Here is a 13,725-nt window from a genome sequence, read left to right on the forward strand (position 1 = left end):
TTTATTGCGTTACATTCCATGTAGTTTTCTGTTTGTAAACAATATTTGATATATAATATATATTTCTGGGTGAATGTTAACTGAAAGATATTTTATGTGAATTGTTGCCATTCTCCAATGCAACTATTAGGAACTATTCTTGTGTAAAAACAAGCAAGTAAAAATTTAAGTCATAGCAATCTGAGTTAAAGTTACATTCGTTGATATCAGGAATGCCATCAAAAAAGAAAAAGTACAATGCACGGTTTCCAGCGGTAAGTAAAAAAATATACAGAATTTTTAGTAGATCTGCGATTCATGCGTAAAACTTCTGCGTGCATCATTATCACTACGATGGGTTTATCAGTTTGTATATGCTGCAAACGCAATCTGTGAATTGAAATATTTATTTGACCGTTCTTTAAATTGGCAGGGTCGCATTAAGAAAATTATGCAGAGTGATGAGGAAATTGGTAAAGTTGCACAAGCGGTTCCTGTTATCATATCACGGACTTTGGAGTTGTTTGTGGAGTCACTTTTAACTAAAACGCTGCGTATAACAAATTCACGCAACGCTAAGACTTTATCTCCATCCCATATGAAACAGTGCATTATGTCTGAGCAACGATTCGATTTCCTAAAAGAGCTCGTTAAAAACATACCAGACATTAGTGTCGCCGAAGAAGCGGCGTTTAATTACAATGACGATGATGTACAGAGCTCCGAAGAACAATACCCAGACTCAGATACACCATATGACCTTAGTCTGCCGTCAACATCACTGCGAGCGTTACCCAATGGAAACAGTTCTTACGTGCGTTCTGTTAGTTTAAATGGAGGCGGACAGAAACGAAACTACAATCCATCCACACCCTCAGTTATAGTGCAGACAGCAGCAGCCTTGGCACAGATTCGGCATCATGCTGGACATTTGCCCACAAAGTTAGCACGGTCTGAATCATCGCCTGCGTACACTCCGCGTGGAAAACCCAACGACACCAATGACCACTACAATAGAAGAATACCACAAGACACTGCCATAGCTCCACCGATATGCAACTACGAGTTGCTCAACAAACCTATAGTTAAAATCGATTATAGCAACGTCCAAATGACAACGACAATATGCCCAACAGACGGCGATAATGGCAGCACTTCAAATGCCATGCTAAACGTTAATATTGCACCCCCGGTTATAAACATTGATCTTACAAATATTGTAGCAACTGGTGCGGTACCGTCGCCAACAAAGATTAGCTATGGAATATTGTCGGCAGATAAAACCAATGTGATTGGAAATAATAATAATTCAATCACTAAATTTGAATCGTCGGTTAATTATATGGCTGACAAGAGCAAAACTCCAAACATTCCAAAGGCTACTTCGGCATCAGCGCCAATAAGTGGATCGCTTTTCGAATTAGATGAAGATTACGACAATATTTAAGTAGAATTTTTATAAATGCGCTTTTAAATTATTACAATATTATGTACATTAGATTTAAGCGAGCAAAATAATGATTTGGCAAATAAAGACCATGTTGGATTTTAAGCTCTGAATTATTTTATATAATACCAAACACTAAATAAATGAAGCTATAAAAAAGCATTATGGCGCCCAGCGTTCCCAAAATCACACCACAAAATTAGTTTCTTTATCAAAGAATATCTGAGCTAAAAACTAAGTAGCGACAGCTTACAACAGTATAACGCAACAAGTTTTGGTTGCGATTTGTCTTTCGAGAGTCCCTTTTATCGGAAATACATTACTGAATAACATAAATGTTATAAATTTTGTTTGTTTCCATATTAAGGAATGGAATGAGTTATCAAAATAGTAATAATATTATAATATAATTATAATAATATAATGTATGTGTACTTAGGTACTGTCAACCACGACATCCTCTGCCAGTTACCTACATGTCCAGAAAAATGCACTGTTTTGCATAAAATGAGTAGAGCGAAATGATTAAAATAGATCTCAATAAATAACTATTTCAGTAAATTGATTCAGGAATACTGCTCATTTAATATTTTAATGGTAAAGGGTCTCGTAGGCGTGTATTTTAATTACAAATACTTTTACTAAAAGTTGTTTAGTATTGCGATAATTAACAAAAGTTATCTATTTACGTTTTTTTTTTTTACAAATTAGAAATCGTGTACAAAACAGTAATAAACACACACATTTTACCGAGGCACTTTCGATGCTTATAAGAATACAGAAATTAAATGAAAATTAATATTTTGTGAATCAACTAGCTATTTACAAAAAATTAAAATATAACTAACCAAATATTATTTGGGCTACAAAATTATATTCTTAGTAGTTACTAGGTACAAATAATGCATGTATTTTATAAATTTTGGCACGCGGATAGGTAATGTGTATGTTTTTTAAAATTAAGTTTTTGTATTATAAATTATATATATATTTTTTTAAATCTATTTGGATAATTTTTCATTTTATTAAAAATATTGCAGACCATTGTTGGCGTACATAATGTTACATGATAATATTAATTGTCGTTCGGCAAATAAAACTTAACGAGATCGATATATAATAAAAAAGATTATAGCTATACTTTTTACACACGTCAATTATTATGAATCAGGGTTAACAATACTAACATATTAAATATTAATTATCAAAGGGCTTTCTTCATCAAAAATAAATTGAAATATATACAATTTCTGTATAAATACATAATATGTAAACATTATGTTCGTTTATACAAAAATAAAAAATGTAAGTCTTTAGATATAAAACTCGAAATGTTACGTAAAACCACGACTTGGCGATTGCACTGGCGATGGGGGAGGTGGTAATGGTGAAAAATACGTAGAACTGCGTGATGATGGCGATGGTGGACATGAAGATTCCGGCACAATACGAACATCGCTATGGTAATGCGAACGTGGAGTTGGCGGAGGCGGATATGGTTCGCTGTCATAGCCAAACTGAAGGCAGGCGGCTGCTGAAGTAGATGGCAATTTAGTGGCACCACCATTACTGTTATTGCTATTTGATTTACTAGTATAGTTTGAATCTGATTCGTCACAAATATCCGTTGAGCACGGTGTGGGCGGAGGAGGCTGATTAATGATCTTGTAGTGCCTGTAAGGACGACGTGAACGCGTTGCGGGCGAAGGTGGTGGATTTATTGGATAAGCTACCATACTGCTGCCATTAGTCGTTGAGCTAGAGGCACCTGTTATGTGATTACGATCATACGAGTTCATACTGTTTCGAGAGTTTAGTGTCGACAGCCGAACCGCATCTGCTACAGAGGCAATTTTCGAAACTCTTTGTGATTTAGTCAGTGTCGAGGGCGACAGAGGATCTGAGGCCTGATCATCCTTGGGCTCTGAGCGGCTTTTACCTAAGCGCGTTCGACAAAATTGTAGCAGATAAACAATTGAAAATATGATTATCATTGTGGCACCAATTAATATCATAAAAATACGCTTGTCGGATGCTGGGGCCATTCGACGCTGTAAACAAATATCTGCAGATTCATCAGCTCCGTCTGCACAGTTTTCCCAGCCATCACAAAGTAGAGCCGCAGAGATGCAGAGCTATGAAAGGGTTTTGTTACTAATTTGTGCCCAATACAAATATTCTTATTATTATTACCTTATTTATAGGACATTGAAATTCACCTGGCCGCTTGCAACAGTCTGCTTCATCATGCCCATTAGCACAGTTTGTAGTTCCATCGCAAACAAGAGACTTGTCAATACACTCTCCAGATTGACAGCTGAACTGATCCGCTCGGCAAGAAGGGCATCCAATTTCATCAGATTTATCGGGGCAATCTTTTTGGCCGTCACAACGCCATGATGCTGGTATGCAGTCCTTGTTCATATCACTATTTCCTGCCACTGGCGCTGCACAGGTGAAGTGACCAGGCCCACAGGCAGGCAAAGCACCACAGTTTTCCTTGTCCTCGAGCAACATTAAATGCTTGGGGCAGGAACAAATATCTCGTGGGTGCCGCTCATCTTCGTCGTTTCCTATGCAAATATGTGAGCACTTTGTATGACTATGTAAGCAGGTATGATTGCGGAGCAGTTTTGCATCAGGCGTCCACACTGCACGGATATCCGTAATCTGTGGTAGTCGCTGAAGCTCCGCTGAGCGACGTTCCCCCGTCACTGTGATCCGTTCCACTCCTGTTTTGTCATCCAACCAGTAGACAAATCCACCTAGCGCCGCAATGTTGATAACTTGTGATATGTGCATAGACACAAGTGTTTTTCTACAAGTAATAGAATATTATGTTAAACACTAAATCCGTCCAATTCAAGACAAATATATAACGAATGCCTTAAAAATCTATCTTCTGCATGTTATTAATTTTTATATGAGTTGAGGCTTATATTCACTTACAGGTTCTTCCCATTTATATCCATTGCATCAATTCGCTTTCCGTGCGCATAATATATCATATCACTCTGCTGATCTAAGGCAATCGTCGTAACACCCTCAAGCTTGTAAGCTAGTTCCATGCGCTCATTGCCATCAACACGAGCCCTTATAATTGCTTGATGGCTGCCCACATCCGACCAAAAAATCAAACGCTTTATAGAATGCACAGCAATGTTACGGGGCTTTTCTGAATCTCCGGTGTCAATTACACCGATTGACTCTCCAAGAAAGCTAAATGTTCAAAGTCACATTTTATAAATATATTTAATTAAGAATGTTTTTTTTTTTAACTTGACGTACCTGGTTACATTAATGCTGTTGGAGTATGAGCACGTCCAAAAGAGCAAACGACCAATAATGTCTATGGCAATGTCGAATGGTTGACCAGTATTGACTAGCACAGTTGTCTTGGTACCATTTGCCAAAGACCTTTTAATGCTATGACTGCGTCCTTCGATCTAACAATTTAAAATGAAACCAAATAATTGATTATCTATTTGGTAGCTCTCCTCAATTTATGGTATTGCATATTAACATACCCAGTATATATGATGCGTTATTGGATCATAATCAACAGCTCTTATATTCTTGCCTGACACTGGCAATGGCACATTGGGGCAATCCGTTGTATTTGGAAGCAAGCGGCCAAAGCTGTTGCGCTGACTAAAGATAATGTAATTTTTTGGCGGTATGCAAGAGACGCCATCCTTGGCCAGCTGGTAGTGTGTGGGGCAAGCACAAGTCATACCACGTCTACTGGGCTGAGCAAGACATAAATGTTGGCAGTCGCCATTATTTAATTTACAGGGATTACCGCCCGTCTGCCTCTGTTCATTGAAAACCAACAGTGAAGTAATGTATGTCATTCCAGAGTGCACAAGACTGCGATTTTGTCCTGTTACTTTGTGCACGCGCTCAATATCTCCCGTGTTCCAGTCACTCCAATAAATATAGTCTTGATACAGAGACACAGCATAAGGCTCATCAATATCACTATTTACTAGCGACTGTCGACGTTTTCCATCCCAGTCGGCACACTCAATCTTTGCTGGTCGCGATTGCGTTGCCCAGTAAAGACGTCTAGTGTCCTGATCAAAAGTTAAACCTGCGGCGTGATTAGCACCCGCTATAATTGTTTGTAACTCATTCCCATCCATTGTAGCGCGGCGAATAGAATCGGATGGAGACTCTGTCCAGTACATATACCCACGTCGAGGCTCTAGTACAAGAGATCGAGGTTCTTCCACACCTTTCCAGAGGAGTACCCTGCGACTGCTTCCATCGAGACGAGCCACTTCAATGCGCCGTGCCTCTGCATCCGACCAGTATATATTGTGTCCAAGCCAATCAACGGCAATTCCATCAGGTCCAATCAGACCAGAATCTACAATGCGCTGTACAAAGGATCCATTAAGAAATGCACGATATATGCATTTACCCTTTTGATCCGTCCAATAAATACGCCGCTCAGCCACAGACACATCTAGCGAATGCGCATCACGTACATCTTTAAAGGGAATACGCTCATCATTGTGATTGCCCTCATTGTATTCAATAGATATCCGACCAATATGCTCCTGACGAGAGAATAATAGAAAGGCGGCTGGTACTACACATGTGCGTTTGTCATTCGATAGTTCATAATCGATGGCACAACGGCAAACATAGTCCCGTGGACGATTTAGGCACAGATGAGAGCAGCCACCGTTACGGTCAGCACAGGCATTTAGCCCACGCACCTCACGAAGCCGCGTTACCTTCAATCCCATTAGATCAGGATATTGATCGACTACAACAATACGATTATTGCCAGTGATTTTATGCGCCCGATCAATGGAGCGACGTTGCCAATCTGTCCAGTAAAGATAATCATCCAAGATGCTTAGTCCAAACAAATGCTTGAGATTCTCGCTGATTACCACACGTCTATCCGATCCATCCATATTGGCTACCTCTATTTTATCGGTTTTTCCATCGCACCAGTAAATTGTTTTATGTTCAATATCCAATGCAATGCCATTGGGCCAACCAAGATTTTCTGATACAAGTACAACACGTTCCGAGCCATCAAGAGAAGCGCGTTCAACTTTGGGTTTGCGCTCGTTCCAGTCACTCCAAAACATCCAGCCAAGTGACGGAGCCACAGCAATGGCACGCGGTTCTTCTAGGTGCTCGTAGATAAGCACCTTACGTGCTGATCCATCCAAGCGACATACCTCAATGCGATCGGTCACAGTGTCCGTCCAGTAAAGATTGCGTGCCAGCCAATCTAATGCCAATCCATCTGGGTGTCGTACCTCAGAGGTAACAAAGTCAGTAATCCCACTACCATCTACATGGGACCGCCTAATAGTGTAAGCCTCTACATCAGACCAGTAAATATGTTCATCTACGGGATCATAATCAATAGCAATAGCGTACTTGACTTTACCCAGAGGTAAAGGAAAAATGGTGTAATCGGGCGAATCAAGTGAAATTTTGCTAATCTGAGTGCGTTGAACTATGAATAACATTTCCTGCGAATCATTGGCGCAGCTATTGGAAGTCAACAGTTTTACGCCCGTGGGACAGGCGCAGCTATAGCCTTGAGTGTTGGTCGAAAGTAAGCACAAATGTGAGCAGTTGCCATTATTCTGAGTGCATGGATTATTTTCAAAAGGTTGCAGCGACGGCGACCATGCACGAACCGAGTTGGGCGCCTTTGTCGTATCAATAAGCTCCTTCAGCTCCTTAGTTTGTAAATCTAATGCGTTTAGAGAGTCACGTAACCAGTCTGTCCAGTATAAGCGATTTTCAAAGTATGTTAAACTAAATGGATACTTCAGATTGTTAACTATAGTTCGTCGATTACTTCCATCAAGCTTCATGACGTCAATGAAACGATACTTGCCGTCCGTCCAGTATATTAGTTCACTTTGTAAATCGACAGCTATGCCATTTGGCCAAAACACATTTTCTTTTACTAGAGTCATACGTGTTAAAGGATCTCCATCCATTCCAGCACGTTCAATTTTAGGATACTCCCCCCAATCTGTCCAAATCAGTAGCCGCTTTGCGGGTACTACGGCTATAGCTCGTGGCTGATCCAGATCCGTCCAGAAAAGGACCTTTTGGTAGCAACCATCCATTGTTGCGACTTCAATGCGATTTTTTTCGCCATCTGTCCAATAGATTTTATCCGTATACCAGTCGATAGCAAGACCCTCCGGTTTATCTAGACCCGTCGATATCACAGTTTGTTTGGCAGCCTTGGCCAGTGGCTGGGAGGAATTTGTCGAAGCACATTCTATAATTTCACGGCCGCAGTCCGTCCAACACACCAAATTTTTGGCATAGTAAAAGTCAATGGCCATTGCATCAGCCAAATCTTTAACAATCACATCGACTTGAGGACCACCCGTTGGCTTTGTTATGTTAGCCACTTGTATGTCGTGCCGAGTAGTGAATAGAAGCGTTGCTGGTGTATTTATGAACTGTTGAGCATTGGATGATGTGGATACCACTGAGGAAGGAGCAGATAGTCCGTGCACTTAAAATAAAAATAATTTAACATATGGTAAATACACTTTGTTAAGATCTTTCGATAAATTCTTTCCCAGTGACTGTAAAAAATAGAAATAAACTACATAACATAATAAAATAAAAATAATAAATGTATAAATGAATAATAAGATTATTGTAACAGAATCGATTAATCAGCATAAAAAATATAGATGAACCCTTCATCCTTCATTTTACATGCGTTTGAAAAAAAAATTGAGTCACTAAACCCCAACTGTAATAATACCCCAAGTAATACGTTTTCGGCTTCCCTGATTATATCCTCAGCGGATTTATCTCGGAGACTATAAAATTAGGGCCCTAAAATGGTATTCGTAGTTATCTCTAAAGCTCTAAACTCTCTAATGTAAAATCGTGACGAAGAGAACTTGTTTTTTTGTTATAGCTCAAAATTAAATTTGAATTATTAGTTGATTTGGCGGAAAGATTTGAGTTATATTGAATTGGTTCAATACTTTGACTTCATAATAAACCACATAAATGGTAGCAGCCAGAGCTGCACTAACCATATGCACATAAATGTGAAATGTTAAATACTAAACGAGTGCAAGTACCCTTTTCTAGAACGGAAAAATTGGAGGCAACAGAACTTAAAGTGAGCATTTCTGCAAGCTTGTTCAACTCTACCCAAGCCCATTTCTTATTCCACGACCTCTCCTTGCCACTAGAGTCAAGGAGAGTGGGAGCAATATACAACGAATAACGTTAGTTGAGAGTACCTGTACAGGTGGTTGTCTCTGGTAGTTGCAGCTATTTAAATCTGTTGAGGGTTTGTTTAGTAAGAAGGATAGGGACCTTGTGTACAAGGGAGGCTTTCCTGACCGCCGGCAAACCAAACGGTAGAGAGCCATTGTCGACTATGTTTTTGTTTTGATGAATTGAATGAACGAATTGCAGGATGAAATGCAGGAACCATATACTAAGAACTTGTTTGGCACATAAATATCAAACATTTAAAGAAAATTTCGATAAAACCGTACTTTATCAGTGCAACCAATATTATCTGTATGTAAATTTTAAGTTATTACGCTTTATGCTTTACGCAGCGACTTTGAGACTTTATATTTTGAATAGACGAAAAAGTGTTCTAGTTAATCATGTATGCCACTTATAAAACGACCACGTGACCAGATGCTCAAGCCACAGTCTATTCAAACAATGGTCAAATGCACAATTACAGCCCATTCACAACACCATGCTGCTATGTTTCTTTCACGGAAGAGCCGAGTTCATATTAAAACGTTGGTACCTTGCCCACTCCTTCCCCAACAACAAATCAAGCATGAGCACGGTATGGTATTTTAACGACTTGGGGGAAATATAACAACCCTGACTATGATAATGATGAAAAAACTTTATCCATTCGCTTGCAGTATATTGTGTTATTGTTTTCTTTTGTTGTTGTTCTCGATTGCGGGCATTCCCGTGTAAGATTTCTATTCGAACACCCTTTTCCTTCTTTATCTTTCTTTATCTTACAGAAGTTTATTTAGCTAGGTACTCGATTTAAATGTTTGCTTCATTATAGACAAAGTGGATTCGAAGATTTCGCACAGTTTTCTTTTCATCTCAAGAAGTAGACATAAGTAAGACATACAATAATTTTAAATATATATACATATTATAATTCGGACTACTGAAGACTGGAATCACCATTTTAACAAATTAATAAGAATAGCACTAGGTTCGAAATATATTTGTTTTAGGGAGCTTAGGGATTTATATTGAAGAATATTCAATCATAGCCTCTATTGAGACATTGAAAATTGCATATCAATTCATTTCATTTAAAAAACTTCAAAATTAAGAGGCCTTATATAGTTATCAGAACAATTAGTTTAGATTAAACTATGAATATGTAATATACGAATACAATACAATCTATGTATTCTAAAACACAGACTGGGCTAAAAGCAAGGGCTTTTAGAGATGTGCTTGCTTACACCTTAACGATGCCGCCGCTGCGGCAACAGAGCAGAACAGAGCCTAGCTGCAGCCAAACACAGTCATGTAAGGTAGCCGCTATAAAGACAACGAGTAGCAATTCGAAGAACAAGCCCAGTAAGCGTCTGAGCGGAGCAATAGCATACGTATATACATATATACACGCATTGTGATATGTCGTTTATTTGCATATATTACCATTTTTATACTGAAAACTTCTAGAGATGCAGCAGCAAATGATGAAAATGCTTATCACGTAATCGAAGTGGAAAATTCTGCTGCATTTTGTTGGTTTTATTTTACACAATTGTTTAAACTTAATATTACTATGATCACTTCTGTATTGACGACGAGTCATTTTACACGCACCGACATAAAATCATTGGAAATCAAATCGGAGAAAAAACTCTAATCGTCCGTACGACGCAAAAATTTAAGTTTTCCTAAGCCCAAGTATATTGCATTTTATTACACAAATAACTGCAACGCCAATTATCAGTGCAGATATTGGTATGTTGTTTGGACAGAGATCGCCGCGTCATGGCCTTGTTTCATTTCTGTTCTTGCTGTTGCTGTTACACGCAACGCGCCATTGTTATGATAAAATGTTGTGGGTAAGTTGTGTTTATTTTTATTTTTGCAGAGTTTTAACCGTGTAACATGCCGGTAACTATAGCAGCTGTTTCCGGACAATTCCTTACGAGAAATTATTATTATTATATTTATATATTATATATTAAACATTCTGACGCTCGATATAAAAGATGTTTTACGATTCTCTACAACGGGTGATAATTTTGTTGCGTGTGACCATATGTTGGATATACGTTAAATTTACACCTGGCTGGAACTTGTTTTTTTTATACTTGGAGCGACACACACAACTAAAAAGGCGATGTAGGCATTCTTTAAAAAAAAAAACAAAAGCCAACAGCTTAATTCATTTGTAACTAATAACACACACGGAACGTAGCACGGAAGCCATTTTGTTGTAATTTATTTGTATAACTTTAATTTGTTAAACCTTGTGATGCTTCTATTTCATGCTCGATACTACTCGATGCTACGTGTAAGCAGCCATATATCAGCAATTCAGCAGTCATAACAGCAAAATAACATTAACATGGTTGTGTCTGTTATTAATCGAGTATGTATTAATTTCGGACAAAAATTATTTTTGAATTTCCAATGAAATTATGAATTAGTGAATGAATTAGTTTTATTGTATATTTATTGAAATGATTAAGAAAACAGTAAATGAAAAAATAAAATGAATTACAGTTACAATTGAGTGTTTATTTGAAATAAAATTAACAGCTAATATCATTCAAATTTGGAGATGCCTAAATCATCGTTATGACTATCGACTCCACATCCTGACAAAGTATGTTTCGAAATTTTGTGAATATTTGCCTTTTCTTTGCATATTATATATGTAATTATTATATTAGAACGTGAATAAGTAAATATATAATCAATATTTTTATTAAAAATTGAAACAGACGCAATAAACTTCAATCATGGCAGAAATGCTATCCCCATGCAAAACCAGATAGAATCAGTCAAATTTACGTCTTATTTAGAAATTTAATTTTTTTAAACCAATATAATAGTTGATAACTATTGTTATTTCCTTATATAACGATATTAGAACTGCTGCTGCATTTTTGAGTGCTTTTTATTGCAGCAAATTTAAAAATTGTATGAAACTTAATAATATAAAAATGATAAAACTTTTTGCACACCCAAAAAATTGTATTCACAAGCGCAAATTTTAGGCATGATTGTCCATAAACTGTAATTCAGACCACAACAACAGCGCATTCGCAGGCAATGGTCGTGGCTGTGGAGAGAGCAACATTACAGATTGTCGCTCCATGTCCACCTCCGTGCTTTAACAAGAGAGACAAAAGATAAGAATATCGGAAAACATAAACAAAAATAATATCAATTAGCTTACACGCAACAAAATCCAGCAATATTAGTACCAATGACATTTTCATCCGTCGACTCTGCAAAACTTAATGTAAGAATGTGATGTAGTAGAGATGGCGTCGGTGTAACTGCTACAACTTTTTTTTTGTTGTCTTCCGCCTTCATACCGATCGGCATGCAGGAATCGGGCAATGGTGGAGCGCCAATTTTGTATAACCGTAGATCTTGAAATTTTACTTCAAACGAAAATGGATAAAAAGGCGTACGCATATTGCCATAAAAATATTCCTTTATACGCTGCTCGCGTGATTCATGCCTTAATTCTTTAGTACGCTCTACCACGCCGCCACTTTTTGGCAAGAGAACAACATGAACGTTGGTCGGTACATCCCGCAACAGATCATTGTACAAACGTTCCTGGTCCAATACAAAAATGGCACGAGCGCGATAAGCTCGGGCAGCATGCAGCAAATGTTTATAGCCGTAACCCTTAACCCAACCACAGGTGTTGACAATAATGCCTGAGCTTTTAGCTGCAAAAAAATATTTTAGGATTCATGTTATTGAAGTAATATCTGTATAACATACTCCGTTTATTGGCGTCCAACGATTGCAGTGTCACTTCAGCCATTTTCGATACTACAGCATTGTAAAGCACGCTGTTGCCACTAGGAGATTTGTGACCAAAATGATAAACTAATGGTGCTGTTTTTGCAAATCCTTCCTCAACACTAGCTGGTCGTTCAATGAGGATAGTAGCTATATTGCCGGAAATGGAAATAGCGCCTTGGCCCACATCGAGATCTGCGTAAAGCGGTCGTCTGCCTACGCGTACTGCATAATTTAACAGAATGCGACACAGTGTGCTCTTACCCACGTCCATGGGCCCTACAATTAGAATAACTGGGCCACGTTTATCCTGTTCTTCGGCTTCGATTCGAAACTGCTCTAAAGCGGCGTGGCAATTTATATATTGTACCATCGGTGTCTCTTTAGAAATATAACACACATCCATTTTGCCCGTCACTTGCAGCACGCAGCCTTGGTAGGTAAATATAGCCACTTTGGCGCCGATGCCAAATTCATATTTCTTTTTCTTTACCAATTCAGTGCCAAAGAGCTCTGCAAACCCGGAGATGAGCTTAAACGCAATCAATTTATTATTATATGGTAGGGTACAACAATTTAAAAACATACCGTCACGAAAACTTTGGCATCTTTTTGCTCGATTTCAAATCGAAGCTCAGAGTCCGCGTCCAATATATATTCCCTGACATGAGTATTGTCTTCTGACATTTCTACTTCTAGGTTTAATAATAAATAAATATTGCAAGTAAGACCGTCTACTAAAATACTAAAAAAAAAAAAAAAAAGAAATCACAAAGTAAGAATCGAAATGATAAACGAAAGACTATCAAAAATACTACATTTAAATGTAATAGTAGTTTTTTCCATTTAACGCAATGCAGTGTTGGGTAATTTTTTCATGTTTGCGTTATGCATCCCTTACACAATGTGAAACAAAAAAGGCGGGAATTTTGCTTGCTAATAGCAATCCAGATTCGAAGTATAGCTGATTTTTAATTCGATTTAATCATGGGACGACGAGTTGCTAAAAAACCAACTAAGACCAAAGAAAAAACGACACAGTCAAAAAATAATATTGCCTTGGATGAAGATGTATTTCAAACGCCGGAGCATGAGAACGAAACCGACTATGGATTAGAATTTACCACTAGTTTAGCAAAATTAAACGAATCTCCCCGTCGATGCTCTACGCTGCGTAAAAACTCTTCATTAAACCGTGCTCTAAACACGACGACAACAGATGAGAGCACCGATGAAGAAAACAGACCACCAGTAGCGGCTAC

At 38.1% G+C, this 13,725-nt stretch overlaps 3 protein-coding genes across 5 annotated transcripts; 1 reads left to right on the top strand and 2 right to left on the bottom strand.

Annotated features, from left to right (window-relative positions):
• The first annotated feature begins 45 nt into the window (after window positions 1-45).
• LOC111599705 (dr1-associated corepressor homolog) lies at window positions 46-1,537 on the top strand. Its single transcript, XM_023315435.2, has 2 exons — window positions 46-254; window positions 413-1,537. The coding sequence occupies exons 1-2, from the start codon at window positions 213-215 to the stop codon at window positions 1,424-1,426; spliced, it is 1,056 nt and encodes a 351-aa protein (XP_023171203.1). The 5' UTR covers window positions 46-212; the 3' UTR covers window positions 1,427-1,537.
• Window positions 1,538-2,676: 1,139 nt separating this feature from the next.
• LOC111599690 (low-density lipoprotein receptor-related protein 6) lies at window positions 2,677-10,989 on the bottom strand. 2 transcript variants are annotated; one of them, XM_023315397.2, is made up of 7 exons: window positions 10,118-10,989; window positions 4,954-7,943; window positions 4,715-4,872; window positions 4,376-4,645; window positions 3,620-4,244; window positions 3,018-3,561; window positions 2,677-2,957 (listed from the first exon to the last, which is right to left on the bottom strand). In XM_023315397.2, exons 1-7 carry the CDS (start codon window positions 10,275-10,277, stop codon window positions 2,761-2,763), a joined length of 4,944 nt encoding a protein of 1,647 aa, XP_023171165.1. In that variant the 5' UTR covers window positions 10,278-10,989; the 3' UTR covers window positions 2,677-2,760. The 2 variants fall into 2 exon arrangements, with proteins under 2 accessions (XP_023171165.1, XP_023171164.1); XM_023315396.2 differs by having other exon boundaries at window positions 2,677-3,561; window positions 10,118-10,988.
• Window positions 10,990-11,651: 662 nt separating this feature from the next.
• On the bottom strand, window positions 11,652-13,189 carry LOC111599696 (protein CLP1 homolog). 2 transcript variants are annotated; one of them, XM_023315417.1, is made up of 5 exons: window positions 13,052-13,189; window positions 12,728-12,995; window positions 12,443-12,658; window positions 11,880-12,387; window positions 11,653-11,811 (listed from the first exon to the last, which is right to left on the bottom strand). In XM_023315417.1, the coding sequence occupies exons 1-5, from the start codon at window positions 13,148-13,150 to the stop codon at window positions 11,694-11,696; spliced, it is 1,209 nt and encodes a 402-aa protein (XP_023171185.1). In that variant the 5' UTR covers window positions 13,151-13,189; the 3' UTR covers window positions 11,653-11,693. The 2 variants fall into 2 exon arrangements, with proteins under 2 accessions (XP_023171184.1, XP_023171185.1); XM_023315416.1 differs by having other exon boundaries at window positions 11,652-11,811; window positions 12,443-12,995.
• Between the last annotated feature and the right edge of the window lie 536 nt (window positions 13,190-13,725).

The sequence above is a fragment of the Drosophila hydei genome, unplaced genomic scaffold (assembly GCF_003285905.1).
Source record: "Drosophila hydei strain 15085-1641.00,03,60 unplaced genomic scaffold, DhydRS2 tig00000060-arrow-pilon, whole genome shotgun sequence".
Lineage (NCBI taxonomy): Eukaryota > Metazoa > Arthropoda > Insecta > Diptera > Drosophilidae > Drosophila > Drosophila hydei.